The sequence below is a fragment of the Pituophis catenifer genome, unplaced genomic scaffold, assembly GCF_029215685.1.
Source record: "Pituophis catenifer annectens isolate HBS135680 unplaced genomic scaffold, rPitCat1.0.hap2 SCAF_10, whole genome shotgun sequence".
Taxonomy (NCBI): Eukaryota; Metazoa; Chordata; class Lepidosauria; order Squamata; family Colubridae; genus Pituophis; species Pituophis catenifer.
This window is the reverse complement of record NW_027256890.1, coordinates 5,065,247-5,084,312: the sequence shown is the minus strand read 5'-3', so window position 1 is coordinate 5,084,312 and position 19,066 is coordinate 5,065,247. Positions and strand designations below refer to the sequence as shown.

The following is a 19,066-nucleotide window of genomic DNA, read 5'->3' as shown; positions in this document are numbered from 1 at the left end:
CCACCCATTGTTCAGCTGTGGGCTAAGCAGTCTCTGATCTGACTCTTTCCATGGTAGCAACTCTTCTCTCTTTTTCTGCCCCATCTACCAAGGTCTTTCCTACATAACATTATGGTGGTCTCCTTTACAGTCTGAGAAACTAGGGGGAAGGTGTCCCTTCTGAGCCTCTTTATCTGCCCATTACGCAGCTGTGGGCTGTGCTGTCTCTTATCTGAACATTCCCTAAACAAGTGAGCTTCTCTTCTACTTGTCTCCCAAGGTCTTTCTCACATACCATTACAGCCACCTTCCTTTACAGCCTGAGAAACTAGTGAAGGTCTCTTCTGAACCTCTTTCCCCTCCACCCATTATGCATCTGTGGGCTTTAGTGTCTCTTATCTGAACATTCCCTAAACAGCATTCTCTCCGCCCCATTTTCAGGGTCTTTCCCACACACCATTATAGTCACCTCCTTTACAGCTTGAGAAACTAGAGTGGGTCCTTTCTGAGCATCCTTCTCCATCTGTTATGCAGCTCTGGGCTATGCAGTCTCTTATCTGACTCTTCCCTTGGCAGCATCTCTTCTCCGTTTCCCAAGGTCTTTCTTATTATAATCTCCTAGTGGACATAGACCCATTTTTGGGCCCCCAAACATGATTACTCACAATTTTTTTTTAAAAAAAAAAATCATTTCAAGTGTATTGCCCAGGACATAATTTCTGACCAACATGTCAACATCAATGGTCATAAGTGCAAGGATCGGTCACAAGTCAAGTTTTTTTCAGTACCATTGTATCTTTGAGCGGTCACTAAACTAATGATTGTAAGTCAAAGACTTCTTGAATCTTGTAGATGAAAGACTTCCTTAGCAGAGTCTCGCCCACAAGAGGAATGGCAAAAATCCAAATTTTTACCGCTGTCGCCTCTATGGATATACAGTACTTCTACTTTCAGCATTGTGTAATGTGTGCACTGGGGGTTGATTATATCCGTTGGAGACGTCGATTATATTTGTTGAAGTGCTGAGCGCATTAAAGCTTTGCAACTCTCAACAGTCACGGTTTCCAATCCCACTCACCCAGTGAAGGGGAGAAAAGTTGCATGTTTTGAAAGACAAAATGCCTTTATAAATTGGTGGTTTTCGTGGGGGGAACACCCTGCCCCCCCCAAATGTGCTTCCTAATGTGTAGTCTGACCCTTTGGGGGCAGGTTTAAGAAATTGCAATCTATTGGTAGTCCTCGAGACATGACCACAATTGAGCCCCCAAATTGATGTTGCTCAGCGAAACATTTGCTAAGTGAGTTGGCCCCATTGCAGGGGTGAAATGCTCCCAGTTTGGACCGGATCGCTCGATCCGGTAGCGATGGTGGTGGGTGGTTTGGAGAACCGATAGCAAAAATCCCCCCCCCCATGGCCCACCTGAGCAGCACAATCATCAGAGGCTTTTTTTTTTTTTTACTTTTAAAAGCATTTTTTCCTGCAACCTTGGTAGAGCCTTGGTAGTACAGTGGTCTAAAGCACCCTGTTATTAAGACCAGCTGCCTGCAATTACTGCAGGTTCGAATCTCGCCAGGCTCAAGGTTGACTCTGCCTTCCATCCTTTCTAAGGTAGGTAAATTGAGGACCCAGTTTGTGGGGGCAATAAGCTGACTTTGTATAAATATACAAAAGAATAAAGGCTATTGCTTAGCACATTGTAAGCCGCCCTGAGTCTCCAGAGAAGGGCGGCATATAAATCAAATTAAAAAAAAAAAAAACCTCTTCGGTTGAAAAAATGCTTTTAAAAGTAAAAAAAAAAGTCTCTGATGATCGTGTGGCTCAGTTGGGATAGTCAGAGGCTTCTAAAAGCATTTTTTTCTGCAACCTCTTCAGCCGAAGAGGTTGTAGGGGGAAAAAAATGCCTTTAAAAGCCTCTGGTGATCCCAGCTGAGTTGCCTGATCGTCAGAGGCTTCTAAAAGCATTTTTTTCCTGCAACCTCTTAAGGTTGGAGAAAAAATGCTTTTAAAAGTAAAAAAAAAAAAAAAGTTGGCCACGTCCACCCAGTCACATTACCCCCTCCCACCAAGCCACGCCCACAGAACCGGTAGTAACAAATTTTTACATTTCACCACTGCCCTATTTTATGGCTTTTCTTGTCGCTGTTGTTAAGTGAATTGTTGTGTTGGTCAAGTTAGTAACCTGGCCGTGAAGTGAATCTGGCTTCACCGTCGACTTTGCTCATCAGAAGGTTGCAAAAGATGGCTTTGCGTGCCACCTCGGGCACGTGTGCCACCATCACGGGTATAGGGTCCGCTGGGCAGGGGTTTGGACTAGATGACCTCCAAGGTCCCTTCCAACTCTGTTATTCTATTTTATATGTCTCAGACATCTTGGTCTAGTCCAGAGTATGCTTCTCTTTGCATACCAAAAGCTGGTTAGGTTTCATCCTGCAACCTCCTCTAAACTCATTCTCAGGTCACAGATAACGCGGGTCCCCGATTGTCGTTTGCAAATTGCCCGTTTGTTGGCTTTGACATCAAGAGGCATAATAATAATAATAATAATAATAATAATAATAATAATAATAATAATAATAATAATAATAATAATAATAATAATACGATGTTAAAAGGAAAGGAAGAAGATGAACTGTGGATACGAACTTGCAAAGAAAGGACTGAAAATCTCGCACTTGATGTACATGGATGATTTGAAGCTGTTTGGTAAAACAAAAGCTGAACTGAATTTATTAATTGAAAACACAAAAGAATTCAGCCAAGACATTGGTATGCATAATAAAGTCAAGGAATTAACTTCAGCCAAGTACATTCGGCGAATTCGTAAGATATTAATGTCCAAATTGAGTGGAGGAAACATCATAAAAGCCATAAATACCTGGGCTATACCTGTGATTAGATACTCTGCAGGAATAATTGACTGGACCCAGATGGAGTTAGACAATTTGGACAGAAAAACAAGGAAGCTTATGACAATGAATCATGCCTTGCACCCTAAAAGTGATGTTGACCGATTATATTTACCAAGAGCAGAGGGTGGTCGAGGACTCCTACAAGTAAAGCAGACTGTGGAAGAAGAAAAATGCAGCTTGAATGATTACATCCAGAAAAGTGAAGAACCAATGATTAAGGAAGTAAATAAAGGAGGCCTTTTAAAGACAACTAAAACAAAAGCAGAATATAAGAAAGAAGTAATTGAGCAGCGAGCTGAAAATTGGAAACACAAAGCTCTGCATGGCCAATACTTGAAAAGTATTGAAGGCAAAGCTGACCAGAAACTAACTTGGAACTGGTTAAGATCAGGAGTACTGAAAAAAGAAACTGAAAGCTTTATTTTGGCAGCTCAAGAACAAGCCCTAGCCACAAACTGTATGAAGGCAAAAATTCAACATGTTACCACCAACAGCAAATGCCGCCTCTGCAATGAGAAAGATGAGACAGTCGACCACCTGATCAGTGGGTGCAGCAAAATTTCACAAACTGACTACCTACAATGCCATGACCGTGTTGCTAAAACCATTCACTGGAAATTGTGCCAGAAGTTTGGATTTGAGTACAGCAAAAACCACTGGGAACATCAGGTTGAGAAAGTTTTAGAGAATGAGAAACTCAAGATCTTGTGGGACTTCAGGATTCAGACTGACAGGCACTTGGTCCACAACACACCTGACATAACAATAGTTGAAAAGAAAAAAGTATGGTTCATTGACATTGCAATACCTGGTGATGCACGAATTGAAGATAAGCAGCAAGAAAAAATCACAAAGTACCGGGACTTACAAATTGAAGTTGAGCGACTGTGGAAAAAGAAATCGTGTGTTGTCCCGATTGTAATTGGAGCCCTCGGAGCAATACCCAAAGGACTACCCCGCTATTTAGAAATTCTAAATTTGCCGGACTTGAACATTTTGACTCTACAAAAAACCACCTTACTCGGAACAGCTTACATCCTCCGACGATACCTTAACAGTTCCTAGGTCCTTGGTTAGGACTCAAGCTGCTGAGCTATTAACCAGCCTCAAAGGCTGTGAATCTCACTAAAGATTAACCAATAAATAATAATAATAATAATAATAATAATAATAATAATAATAATAATAATAAGTTAAAAGGAAAGGAAGGGAATTCATTCTGTGTCATTAATTCAACAGAGGAGCCAATGACAAGATTTCCTTTTAAAAAAAGAAAATAATGGTAACAGTGAAAATTCACCTTCCTTTCATCCCCTGAAAATCCAGAGGCAGAACTCTGAATTCCAAATAGCATTTTTGAGATGAAAGCAGAAATGATGGAGGCAGCTTGCTTGCGGGGTGCTGCGTGATCCAAGATCTAGGGATGGATGGATGGGGCAAATGGGGTGGGAAGGAAGGAAGGAAGGAAGGAAGGAAGGAAGGAAGGAAGGAAGGAAGGAAGGAAGGAAGGAAGGGAAAGGAAAGGAAAGGAAAGGAAAGGAAAGGAAAGGAAAGGAAAGGAAAGGAAAGGAAAGGAAAGGAGGGAGACTAGATAGATAGATAGATAGATAGATAGATAGATAGATAGATAGACAGAGAGACAGACAGACAGATATAAATAGACAGAAAGACAGACAGAAGATACATAGCTGGAAATACATAGATATATTTATATAGAAGTGTCAAGTATTTGCAAGCCATTGGCACATATATCATACAGACACTAGTGGAGGCAGGAAGTGCCCCCACCCCTATGTGGAGAGGAGGGGCTTACACTGAGTATAAAACCCCCTCTAACCTTTCCACCAAGCGCTCTCTTTTACATTTGTTCTCCATGAGACATGATCTTTGATAGGGGTAGTCACACACGCTGTGTGCCCCCTACCCTAATGGATATTAAGACAGCCTTTGTATATAGTTAATATGTTTTGTTATATGAATAAATACATTTATCACATTTATTCATGCATCTGCCTTTGGACTCTTCTATGCTCCTGGGTGTTTTCTACGATCCCAATTTCCACAGAATGGTAGCAGAGGGAATGGTAGCAGAACTCCACTCCAGGAGCTGTTGAAAAGGCAAGATGCCCCCCAAAATAACCTGTGAGAGAAGCTCCCCTGTTGTGACCAGAGGCCTTCAACGGAGGAGAACTTCACAGCAGCCCCAGACTGAATCAACGATGGAAAACAATGAAGGGGGTTTCCATCCAGCTACACCCTGGCAGCCAGAGGCCACCCAGATGCAGCAAGAGATCCCAGGGGCCGAGCCAGGCAATGTTGGAGAAGGCTTCTTCAGCACTGACGAAGAGGGGGCAGAAGGACAAGATGAAAGCCTGGACAGGCAAGTGGCTGAGATGTCAGAAGAGGAGTGCCGAGCAGCGCTCGCCTGCCTCCTGAGGACAAGGGCAGCAGCCAGAAAGAGGCCTGAGGAGGCAGCACCAGAGATGCCTGCCATCCCGGTAAGGACTCCCCTGCCTGATCTCTCCAAGATGGCGCCTGCCGCCAGAGAGACTGCCCCCCCACCCAGTTTCCCGCCAAACAAAATGGCCGCCAGGCCACTTCCGGAGGCAACTTCCTCCAAGATGGCTGCTCCCCTGGGCACTTTGCCAGCACCACGAGCCAGGCCCTCCCCAGCTCCACAGCCCAGGCCTACAACGCCAGCCAGTCAGTTCAGCCTTCCAGCGGCCCAGAGGACCACTCCGAGCCCACAAGGCCCTTGCCAGGCCCCGCCTGCCATGGCAAACATCAAAGAGGCCATAGAGGCCCTGGTCGCTGCCCTGCAACTAATGGAGCAACCACCCACTGGCCCCCCCGAGGCCCCAGACCCAGCTGCCCACTCAAGGAGGGCCCCAAATCCAACCTCCCACCCCCGGAGGAACCCAGATGGACCTGCAGCCTCCCACCCCCCACTGCAGAGGCGCTCACCATTCACTGAATGCTCCAGGGAGGCCCAGGCTGAGGCCTCCGCACCTTTCCGGCCCTGCTGGGATGATCCGGAGCTGCAATCCTGCTCCTCTGATGGAGAAGAGGAGATCCAGAGACATTTCCAGGCCTACCCAGCCCCTGGACCTCATCTGATGGGCCTCCAGTCTCCAGAAAGACCTCCAGGCCTTCTTCCCACTCCTCCAAGGCTTCCCCACCACATCGCTGATGTCCGGCCCTATTCTGAGGCTCCAGCCAGACCTGACTTCAGAGCTCAGAGAGGGAGATCGGAGCTCCAACAAGAAAAGGCTTTGGAGCATGCTCCATTTCCTGCACGTGCCCAGTTGCTTCAAACTACAGAAGGACTACAAAAAGGAGCCAGACCTAAGCAATCGATCCCAGGCTTAGGGATCCCAATGCCATTCACATCAGGATCTTTTCAGCCATTTGAACAACTCCCCATGCAGTTTAATGGCAATAATTTTGTAACTTTGCCAAATAATTTTGAAAAATTACATTTAAGTGGTCAGAATTTTAAAAAATGGTGTAAAGAGATTCAGATAATTCTCTTAAGAGAAAATACTCTGGACATGATCAAAAGACCACCCCCTTTACCTTGGAGCCCTGAAATTGAGTTCCTGCATAAAAGAGCTTACACAACTCTGTTAAGTTCTATAGACACAGCTCTGTATGCCAGTCTTTCAGACGGCCTCACAGCTCAGGAAGTTTGGACTGCCCTATATAATTTGTTCCATAGTGACAATATGGCTGCAACCAGCAGATTGTCAAGAATTTTCCACAACTATAAACTCAAACCTGGTGTCAAAATGGGGGAACATTTGGCAACGCTTAAAGCCATGAGGGATGAGCTTATACAGAGGGGGGAGCCTGTTTCTGAATCCACTTTAATTAGTGTGATGTTGAACTCCCTAGACAAATCCTGGAGTCCCTTTATTATTTCTCTAGAAGGGGTTTCTAGGGAACAAAGAAATATAGAATACTTTTCTGGCCGCTTTATTGAGGAAGATTTAAGGCGCAGAGATGAGGAACAACAAGAAATGAAGGAGGCATATCACAGGCCTAGGCCTCAGAGGAGGCGCCAGGACACAAGTGAAAGGATTAATACCCTTCCCACCTGCTTTGACTGTGGCATACAAGGTCACTTTAAAAGGGAGTGCCCTCGCTCTAGGGCCAACACGGCTGGACTTAAGCACAGTAAAAATAAAAGAGGCCGTGGAAGAGGGGGAGGTGGTCATAAAGGATACCAATTCTGTAGTGTCACTAGTGACAATCACACCTCCCAGGTAAAGGATGCTGAGGGGCTGTGGCTTCTTGATTCAGGTGCATCAACGCATATAGCCAACACGAAGCAACGATTTAAGGTTTTACACCCACTCAAGTCCTCAGTAAAAGTTGCCACTGGGGACAAGGCAGAGGTAACTGGGGAAGGCGTGATCAATGTGCCTGGTATAGGAGATGTCACAGAGGCACTGTATGTTCCCTCAATCAAGAACAACCTTTTAAGCATCTTAAAATTGACTGAGGATAAAAATGTAAAACTGGTTTTTGAGAAGGGTGGAGGTTATGTTTCCGAAAATGGGAGTGTTGTTGGCGATATTGTAAAAATCAACAATTTGCCTTATTTTTCCCCAAAAGCACAGGTCAAAAGGCACAAGAAACCTAACAAGAGGGCTCAGGGAGCTAACGCCCAGATAGAGCAGAAAGCTTCTGTGCCAGCCCCCAGGTTGTCCAAACTCAAGGACCCTGGACCTAAAACCAATGAAGCTTTTAAACCAGCTCCTAGGACATCCAAAGCCATTAAGGCTGAGCCCATTAAGGTCACAACTCCTCAGCCAATCCTGAGGAACTCTAAGGTGACCATTAATCCAGTGCCTACTCTCATTACTGAACAGACCAAAGCTTGTAATGGTAAGATACATAAGGTTGACAAAGTATGCATGGGTAAACCTTTACATTTGGATTGTGCTCATATATTACACCGCAGGCTTGGCCATGCCAGCTTCCCGGTTATTAAGAAAATGCAAGATTTTTCTGATGGGCTTAAGATAAAGAATTGTAATACCTATTTGGAATGTGCCATCTGTAAGGCAGCAAAATCTAAAACTGCTGCTATACCTAAGGTCTCTTCCCGTCGTGCAAGGTACCCTTATCAGCTGGTACACATGGATTTGGTTGGTCCTTTTAGACCCTCCCTTGGTAGGGGGCGTTATTTTTTAACGGTAGTAGATGATTACTCTCGTTATGGCCATGTATTTATTTTAAAGGACAAAACTGAAGTCTTTACCAACTTCAAATATCTTTACAACCAGATCCAAACGCAACACAAGGTGTGCATCGCTCAGGTGCAGAGTGATAGGGGGACTGAGTTTACATCCAAGATTTTCGAAAAGTGGATGAAGGAGAGAGGCATCCTCCATTTTAAATCATCCCCTCGAACTCCGTCCGAGAATGGTATTGTAGAAAGGAGAAATGGAGTGCTGCAGAATGTCATGAACTGCCTACTTGCAGATGCTGACATGAGCCAAGTTTTTTGGGCAGAAGCGGTCAAAATGGCTAATTATCTAGTCAACAGGACGTGGAGTAGTGCCATTAACCAAACCCCATACTTCCTGGTCCATGGAAGGAAACCTAGCCTCTCACACCTGAGAATTTTTGGTTCCTATGCCTGGGTCCATATTCCCAAGCACCTCAGAAGAAAGGGGGGCAAAGCATCAAGGAGGCTCAGATTTATAGGTTATGCAACCGGCAGCAAGGCCTCTAGGTTTGTAGACAAAAATAACCTTGTCATTGTCTCTAGATCAGCTTCCTTTGAGGAGGGGTCAAATTGGTCAAAAATTCATTCCAATGAACCCGGTTATTCCCCTATTAGAAGCGACACTGAACAAGCAGCACCACCTGAAGAGGATGAACCAACAAACTCCAAGCAACTGACCAGCGAAGATCCAGATGGTGATGAATCCCTACCTGACTCTGACGATTCAGACAAGGAATCCCTGGGTGACTTCACACCTCCTGCCTCACCTAAACGACCATATCTTCGCAGCGCCTGGGACAGAGGCCCGCCCCATTTTGATTGGAAAGATACCTCCGGCAGCTCCAATTCTGACACCGATGCTCCGGATGACAATGATGATGGTGAGTGGCAATTTCCCAGACGATCAAAACGCTCCAATAAAGGGGTGCCACCCAAAAGATTGGACATTGGCTGTGTTGCCTCGGTCAACAGCGTTACCATGGCCCCTAAAACGTACTCAGATGTCCTCCAACTTCCCGAGGAAGAACAGCGCAGGTGGAGGGTGGCAATGGAGCGGGAAATGGACAGTCTCAAAAAATTGAAAGTCTTCATCCCCATGGAAGTCCCCAAAAAGAGGAAAGCAATTGGCACCCGTTGGGTCTACAAGGTCAAGCCAATGCCCAACAACAAACTCCTCTATAAGGCCCGGCTGGTAGCACAAGGCTACGCACAGCGCTACTTGCAGGACTTTGATGAAACATACTCCCCCACCGTGAGAGCGGAAAGTGTGAGGGCTGCTTTGGTCACCGCAGCAGCACATGGGGAACACATTTTTCAATTTGATGTGCAAACTGCTTATTTACACGCACATCTAAAACAAGAAATTTACGTCAGAGGTGCCCCCGGATTTCAACGGCAGGAAGGCCACACCTGGCTTCTGAAGAAAAGTTTGTACGGCCTCAAACAATCAGGCAGACTGTGGTACAAATGCCTGACCAAAACTCTCAAATCACTGGGTTTCCATCCATCTCCAGCTGATAAATGTACCTTCACAAGGGATACCAAAGGGGGGCTGGAGAAAGTCCTAGTATATGTCGATGATCTTTTATATATAGGGCCTGACAAGGGGGGAAGTATTATATTTGCCAGGACCCTACAAAAAAAGTTCACTCTAAAGTCTTTAGGATATGTGGACAAGTACCTAGGCGTACAAATCATCACTACACCAAAAGGTTTTGCTCTCTCACAAAAGGAAAAGATAGAGGAACTCTTGGTGAAATGTAAAATGGAAGATAGCAAGCCAACGGCTATCCCAATGCAGACCGACTATTATGGATTGGCACACAAGGATAGCCCAGAGTTCCAAAATAATACTCTATTTAGGTCAGTGATTGGCTCATTACTATATATAAGTAACTGGAGCCGTCCAGATATTGCCCTGGCCGTAAACCTGCTATCTAGACAAGTGGAACATCCTACCCAGTTCCACTGGTTAGCCATTAAAAAGCTATTAAGGTATCTCAAGACCACAGCAGATTACGTGCTTCGCTTGGAACCTGAGAATAGAGACAAGGCCCAATTAAAATGCTTCGCAGATGCGGACTGGGCCGGAGATACCAAGACACGTAGGAGTACTTCGGGCTTCTTGGTACTATTAAATGAGGCACCCATCCATTGGCATGTGGGGCAACAGAAATTTGTTTCGTGCTCCACCGCTGAGGCCGAATATGCATGCCTATCAGAGGCAGGGAACGATCTGATATGGTTTGATGCCTTAATTTCTAGCATCTGGACACCACCGACTTTGCCCATCCAAATTATAGAAGACAACACCGGGGCCATAGGCATTGCCAAAGCATATGCGGTGGGAAAAAGGTCCAGACATATCGATATCCGCTATCAAAATGTTAGGCAACTAGTAGAGATGGGGTTTATATCTTTATCACATTGTCAGACCAAATATCAAACAGCTGATATTTTCACAAAACCTCTACCAGCAGATAGGCACAAAGATCTGTGTAAAAAGTTATGTCTCACAGGGTAAAATCTGTTATGCATTGCATTTGTATGTTTGCATGCCATTGGCTCGCAAGGAGGGGAACTGTCAAGTATTTGCAAACCATTGGCACATATATCATACAGACACTAGTGGAGGCAGGAAGTGCCCCCACCCCTATGTGGAGAGGAGGGGCTTACACTGAGTATAAAACCCCCTCTAACCTTTCCACCAAGCGCTCTCTTTTACATTTGTTCTCCATGAGACATGATCTTTGATAGGGGTAGTCACACACGCTGTGTGCCCCCTACCCTAATGGATATTAAGACAGCCTTTGTATATAGTTAATATGTTTTGTTATATGAATAAATACATTTATCACATTTATTCATGCATCTGCCTTTGGACTCTTCTATGCTCCTGGGTGTTTTCTACGATCCCAATTTCCACAAGAAGAGCCGAGGTGGCGCAGTGGTTAGAGTGCAGTACTGCAGCTACTTCAGCTGACTGCTAGTTCAGCAGATCAGCAGATCAAATCTCAGCGGCTCAAGGTTGACTCAGCCTTTCATCCTTCCGAGGTGGGTAAAATGAGGACCCAGATTGTTGGGGGCAATAGGCTATTTAGTATACTGTCTTTGGTGTAAGCCGCCCAGAGTCCTCGCAGAGTGGGCGGCATAGAAATATGAATAATAAAAATAAAAATAATAAAAAAAATATGGATGGAGATAAATGGAGATAGATGAGAGAAAGAGATGGATGGAGATATAGAGAGAGAGAAATAGAGAGAGGGATGGATGTAGAGGATAGAAAGATAGAGCGATAGAGAGATATATAAATAGACAGACAGACACATACAGATACATGGCTGGACATAGATATGGAGGTAGATGGAGGTAGATGAGAGATGGATGGAGATAGATAGATAGATAGATAGATAGATAGATAGATAGATAGACAGACAGACAGATAGACAGTTAGGAGAGGGATGGACAGACAGACAGACAGACAAGATACAAATGGCTGGAAATAGATAGATATGGATGGAGATTGAGAAAGAGATGGATGGAGATAGATAAAGAGAGAGAAATAGAGAGAGAGATGGATGTGAAGGATAGATAGATGGGTGGATGGACGGATGGATGGACGGACAAATAGATAAATAGAAAGAGAAATAGAAAGATAGGCAGACAGACAGACAAACAGAGGCAGTGGATGGATGGATAGATGGATGGATGGATGGATGAATGGATGGATAGATAGGTAGGTAGGCAATTATTGTTTAACAAATTTCAAGAAGGAATGAGCTTGCTTCAGTATTGGTGGAGAACGTTTATTAAAATCTCATGGCAGTTATCTGGGGGTGAAATCTGGGGGCTGGGCAGGGGACAGAATGTATTTGCCCTCAGTGTGGACGGGATGGCCACTCTCAAATTGGCCTTTTTTAGTCACACTAGATGCTGTTTTAGGACCTCTTTCCAGAGCACGATACCATAGTCTCTTGAGACTGAAAGATGCCAATGAATGATGAAAATGAATGGCAGTTAAGAGTAGAATGCCATGTCCTCTGTATGGAGGTTTATTTTTTTTAAAAAAAAATATTATTCTTATCGTTGTCCATGGATTGCTGTTTGTATCGTTAGCGCAGTTAATTGGAATTAAGGTCTTTGCTATCCTTCGCTTTCTTGACGGTCTTCCTTGGCCCACTTATTAAAATTTATATGCCATCCAGAGTGGCTCTCCAGAACTTTAATAGCTCAGTAAGACAAAGGAAAAAAAAAAAAAACAGCAACCCACTATCTCTTTCTCTAAAAGTCGTAAGCAGGGTAGAGCCACTCCAAGAAGGAAGCACCGTTTAATCTTTATGGCTTTGCTTCCAGCACAGTGGCTGCTTTTAATGGAAGGTTTACAAGATTGGGTTCTTTAAGCCAAGCATCACTTCCTTTCCTTTAAATTTCCTCTTAAATTCTCTCCTGGTGGTGAATCATTTCGGAACGACCAGAGACGCTGTAATATCACGCCTGGGAAAGGACACGGTATAAAAATGACTGATATTCTCGTAGCTTGGCTGGTAATTCTTGGGGCTGCCACAAAGATGGGAGGGAATTTGCAGAAGGCTGTGCATGCGTGCAACATTCTAATTAAAGCTTTCTAGCTTGCTTTTATTTGGGTTTTATTTAACCAAAAAAAAAACCAGGTGTCAGAGTTCCAAAGGATGCCCTAATTAAATCATGAGCCTGAGCCAAGCTTCAAAAGAAATCCAGTTATTTATTAGAAGCTCCATGTTGGCACATACCCAAATGAAGCCAACTCTGACCCCACGTAATTTACGGCCCTAATCATGACTCTGTTTCCCCTCCCCCCCTTTCCCCAGGGTGTGTCATCAATCACATTCGCCAATGGAGCAATTTTGCGGGTTGTAGAGATCACTCACCTCCAGCCACGGTGGGTAACCCTGGGAGACAGCCTTGAGAAAGATATGTCTGGAATGTGCTCCCATGTTGCTTCTTTGGTTTTCCCATCCCCCTGTCTATGGCAACTTGAGAGCAGGCCAGGGATGCTTTGCGAGTTGACTACTACCAGGCTACTAATTTACAGATGCAGTGATTACTTCGTAGGTTTACAAAAGCTTACTTTTGAAGTCCCAACGGTGCTTTTCTTTTTTTAAAAAAGGCAACTTTTTAGATTAGATTAGATTTTTTAATTGTTTAATGGGTTTTAGTCGTAAGGTTCTTAATTTTTGGCCAAAAGGTATAATTCTTTTAAATTTTTAAATTTTGTATTGGATGTTTTTTACTTGGCTGTGCACCGCCCTGAGTCCACCAGGAGAAGGGCGGTATACAAATTTAAATTTTAAAAAAAACTGCACTTTCTTTGTTTTTCCTTGGAGACGTTTTGCTTCTTACCCAAGAAGCTTCTTCAGTTCTGTTCTTCAGTTCTCCAGTTCTCCAGAAGCGAAGAAGCTTCTTGGATGAGAAGCGTAATGTCTTCAAGGAAAAACAAAGTCCAGTGGCCTCTTGAAAAAAAAAAAAAAACACTTTTGGGACAACCAAGACTGTGAATCTCCATAGACCTTTGAAAATTGTCACAGGAATTATAATTTGTATAAAACGCAGCAGCAACTTTATTATAGTAAATCTTTGATTCTGCAGAAGGTTCAGGGGGCTTCAGGTGGAACATCTGAATGACAGCGAAAGATGGACTTCAGCCAAGCAACAGACAAAGCCTGTTATTTGCCAAACCAATCTGGGCAACGTTTGAACTTGCGTGTGCATTTAAGGATGCCTGACCTGTGTTCCATAGATATTTACGTGTACAATCCCATCCATGTTATAGCAAAGGGGCTCTGAATGGGCACCTCTTCCCATCAGTGGTGGGATTCAAAAATGTTTACTACCGGTTCTGTGGGTGTGGCTTGGTGGGCATGGCGTGGCTTGGTGGCGTGGCAAGGGAAGGATACTGTAAAATCTCCATTCCCTCCCCCCTCCAGGGGAAGGATACTATAAAAACTCCACTCCCACCCCACCCCAGGGGAAGGATACTGCAAAATATCCATTCCCACCCCACTCCAGGGGAAGGATACTGTAAAATATCCATTCCCTCCCCACTCAAGGGAAAGAATACTGTAAAATCTGCATTCCCACCCCACTTCAGGGGAAGGATACTGTAAAATCTCCATTCCCTCCCCCCTCCAGGGGAAGGATATTATAAAAACTCCACTCCCACCCCACCCCAGGGGAAGGATACTGCAAAATATCCATTCCCACCCCACTCCAGGGGAAGGATACTGTAAAATATCCATTCCCTCCCCACTCAAGGGAAAGAATACTGTAAAATCTGCATTCCCACCCCACTTCAGGGGAAGGATATTGTAAAATCTCCATTCCCTCCCCCCTCCAGGGGAAGGATACTGTAAAATTTCCACTCCCACCCCACTCCAGGGGAAGGATACTGCAAAATCCCCATTCCCACCCCACTCCAGGGGAAGGATACTGTAAAATCTCCATTCCCACCCCACCCCAGGGGAAGGATACTGTAAAATCTCCATTCCCACCCCACTCCAGGGGAAGGATACTGTAAAATCTCCATTCCCTCCCCACTCCAGGGGAAGGATACTGTAAAATCCCCATTCCCTCCGAACAGGGGAATGATACTGTAATGATCCCCATTTCCTCCCGATCAGCTGGGACAGAGAATAGATGGGGGTAGGGCCAGTCAGAGGTGGTATTTACCGGTTCTTCAAACTACTCAAAATTTCCGCTATCAGTTCACTAGAACCGGTCAGAACCTGCTGAAACCCACCTCTGCTTCCCACATACAAATGGATTAAGTCAAGAGATGATTGTTGAGACCGGGATGACGCTGTCTAATGAACGACTAATCGTGTTTTGCTGACTCCGTTCATTTTTCCCTCTCTTTTTTTCTTTCTCTTTCCAGCACATCTCCTTTTTCCTCCGAGATCCTGCAGATGGATTTTGAGATGGAAGCTCTCAGCGAATTGCAAGGGATGCAGTTTGTTACATGGCAGGTTGAATATCCCGGAGGAAGGACATCTGACCTCAGCATCTCCAAGATTTATGTCAGCCAGAAGGATCTCGTTGGCATTCTTCCGTTAGCTATGGTATGATAAATTATTTCTGCTCTTGGTTTGGGGATCTCAACTGTATTAGCTCCTCCACCGTGTGAGTAGACCAGAGTGGAATAAATAGCAGACATATTCTTGCCTTCCCAGTTTCTAGACTGAATGTGAAGGTTGAGGTCCAAGTGTGCTCCAGGTTATTTCCTAACTTACGATGCTTTGGGCGGTTCAGGAAGAGCAAGTGAATTTAGAAGAGTAGTCGATAAAACAACCATGGTGGGAACCTGACTGAACTGAGGGAAGATTCTCTTCTTGGATTCAGGATATTGGAAATTATTTCAGGTTTTCCCTGTTTAAGCTAATGTTCTGCAGAACTATAGGTCTTCTCCTATTTCAGGGGTCAGCAACCTTACACACAGAACCATTTGGACCTGTTTCCCACAGGAAAGAAAACACCGGGAGCCACAAAACCCTTCCCATGCCTGACTTATTTCTTGAGCAGCCACAAAACTAGCACATGTAGTTGAATTAAACGTTCTGTTTTATTCTGAAACTTTTTTTTTCTTGGATTTATCCATGGATGGCCTACCGGAGGTTGAAAAACTCAATAAATCGCATGCCAGCCTGTGTTGCATATTGGCGGTTGTGACACATATTTTGAGTGACAGGGAGCTGCAGCAGAAGGGTGAAAGAGCCACATGCGGCTCCAGAGCTGCAGGTTGCTGATCCCTATCCTATTTTCTGAGATCTAGATGTCCTCTAATTCAGTTTCTCTCATGTTCTGTCCACCATTCCTGGAGTCATTGCTTCATCTCTGACAAGTAACTCTGTTCTGTTAGAAGATCTTTCTAGTGATGTATCTTGGTATTGTAGATTATACTGTAGATGTTCTCTGAGATTGGTTTTTTATTTGTCCAGCTAAGAAACACCTTCAGTTGCTTCTTGGATAAGCGAGATTTATTCGTTGGTTGTGGAATATATCATGTTGTGGCCTGTCAGTGGCCGGTGCAGCTAGTAGCTGATTCTGACAGCAAGGAGGCTGGTGTGGTGTCGTGCCAGCAGCCTGTGTAGCTAGCACTTGAGTCGGACAATGAGGAGGCTAGAGAAGATGTGGTGCCAGAGGCGGGGATTCAGCCAGGGCCTTCAGAACCTCCAGAAGCTCCCTTAAGTGAAGAGGAAGAAGAGGAGGAGCCTCTTCTCGATGCACGGGCATGCAGAGCTGCCAAAAGGCAGGAGTGGCTCCTCAGGAGGAGGTCTCTTTGAGAGTAAGGCTTGGAGCTAATTGGCCACTCCCTTAGCCTATTTAAGGAGGAACGCCGACTGAAGCAATTTGCAGGGAACAATTCCGTTCACATACCTTTGTCTTGCTTATCTTATCAGCTTCCTGCAAATTGCTTCTGGGCATTCTGCCAACCACAGTAAGCTTTCAGTATTGTTCTTTGAATTCTTGGCAGCTGTTAATGCAGTTAATTAACAGCCATTGTTGTAAAAAACTGGTTTATTTAGTAAACTAAGGTTTGAATGGACTTTGTGTGTGCTGTGTTCTTTGGGGTCTGTAGCTGGGGCAGCTGTAGCTTTTAAATGTGTCAAGCATGAAAGACCAAGTCCACACATGAAGGTTCAATTAAGCCCATGTGTGGGATTCTTCTCAGCTAACATCTGGTACCTGCTAAGAGTTTTATAAGAGTCAACAGAACTCGAGGAGAGTTGGACTTAGTTCCCTTGTGGCTACGTAGGGATTCTAAGCTTATTCCCCTTTTCACTTCACCTTCAGGTTCTGCCATCTCTTCTACAGTATGTAAATAGGTGGACTGTGTGTTCAGTGTTGTTGTTTTCTAAGTGGATGAACACGTCATGATCTGGTTGTTGTCAAACTGATTCAGTGCCATCTTCATTTCTTCTGGGTATTGATTAAGAGATGTGATAACGAGTAATGTATGTAATATCTGAAGCTGTCCTCCCTTCTGTTGGTGAATGGAATGGTCAAAGTTTACATGACTCCTGATCCAGCAGAGTAACAAGCTTCTAATCCATTCATTGATTGACTCTGGCTTACAATTACAACTTAGAAGTTGGATCAACCAACTGGAAAACTTTCAGGCAATAGGAGTTGTTTGACAAAAAAAGGAAGATGGCTAAACAACAAATGGCTTTGTCTTACCCTTCGCCTTTCCTTTTTGGTACCTTTTGTGAGGACATCACCTCAACCTTCCCTGAATTTATTACCCCTAGGAGGTAAAGTACTGACAATATTCCCCGAGAGTTCTTTCTAGGAATGTTTAGAGATTGAGAGAGCTGGATTTCTTGCATTAATCCAGGGGTGTCAAACTTGATTTCATTGAGGGCTGCATCAGGGTTGTGTTTGACCTCGGTGTGTGTGTGTGGCCGGGGGGGCATGGCCAGCTCAACGTCACTTGAGTTGGGGGCACCTGTGGTGGCTCCCGAGCTCCATTTTCAGCTGCCACTGTCTCCTGCAACCCTCTACCAGCAAAAATGGAGCTTGGGAAGGCCGCATGCAGCCGCCCCCCACCCGAGCTCCATTTTCGCTGGCAGAGGCACCGTGGGCCAGATCCTTTGCTGTTTCCAGGGTGGCCTCGCGAGCCATATCTAAGCACCTCTGTAGTACGCATCCGACCCTTGGGCCTTTAGATTGATACGCCTGTATTAATCTAATATATGGAAGGATTGACCGTCCCAATTTAGATATGAGGGAGATGGAGCTCTTTGACCTTCTGACTGGCCGCAGGTGACCACTTTAGATATCCCAGGGTGCCCTGTGTATTATCCTTCTGAAAATGGGCTAAGGTAGGAGCTCTGATTTGTCCCCAAGGGCCCTGTGACACCCCTTACCACAGTAAATTTTACCAAAAACCTGTAACATTCCTTAGTACCGTAAATTAAAAGAAACAATGGAAAGGTTTGTTGAACAAGCACCATACTCATTTAGCAACCGTTCTCTTAACGACTGCCACAAAACAGGTTGTAAAATCAGGCCCAGACACATGGCGATCCGCTTTAACGGCTGGCCTGAGTTACAACCGTAATTCCAGGCTCAATTGTGGTCCTACGTCAAGAGCACCTGTCTCAGAAACTTCATCGCTTCAATAAACGCTGAGATCTGAGAGAAGGAAAGCAATGAACAGGTGACTTCCCGTTCTTAGCTTGTATGTCATCCAAATGTAAATACAAGTTAGTAGTCACGAAGGGCTCAAAATTAGAATTTTGCAACAATTGACCTTGGATTACTTAAATAAACAGCTGAATGGGCCTCCTTCCCATGAATCTCCGGAGAAGCCAGATTTTTTTAAATGACTGTAGTGTGCACTTAAGGGCTGAACATCTATTAGGGACGTATGTATACAAGGTTCTATTGGTGGGGGGGAGACTATAATAGGAACTGGGTGGTTGCCTAGCAACGGGCTGTTAATTATTATGCTGCTAGTTAAGGTGGGGGAGATGTTTTTGCTGTTCTTGGAGACCACCAACGGAATTTACTAACTTTAAAACAAGGAGGTCGCCTTTGGGCTTCAATGACCGAGACAATTATAGCGAGGGTTGATTATTCTCATACTTAAAAACTAAACCAAACAAAAACATTGATCCTGCTGGGTCTGTTGAATTAGTCTAACTCCCACAAGGGTTTTGGCAATTCAGATGTTCAATATTGGAAGACGTAGAACAGGAGGTGTCAAACTTAAGACCCCGGGGGCCGGATCCGGCCCGTGGGTGCTTAGATCTGGCCCACGGAGCTGCCCTGGAAACGGCAAAAGACTGGCCTGCGATGCTTCTGCCAGGGAAAACGGAGCTCGGGAGGGTCGCATGCGGCCCTCCCGAGCTTTGTTTTCGCTGGCAGAGGATTGCAGGAGGCCGTCGCAGCCAAAAACGGAAC

The 19,066-nt window shown here is 44.8% G+C and overlaps 1 protein-coding gene across 1 annotated transcript in view; it reads left to right on the top strand.

Moving 5' to 3' along the window:
• Positions 1-19,066, top strand: part of LOC139321762 (transmembrane protein 132D-like) — a 349,743-nt gene that overhangs the window by 206,047 nt on the left and 124,630 nt on the right. The window contains 1 exon segment of the mRNA XM_070950632.1: positions 15,036-15,219. Coding sequence (XP_070806733.1) covers positions 15,036-15,219 — 184 coding nt within the window.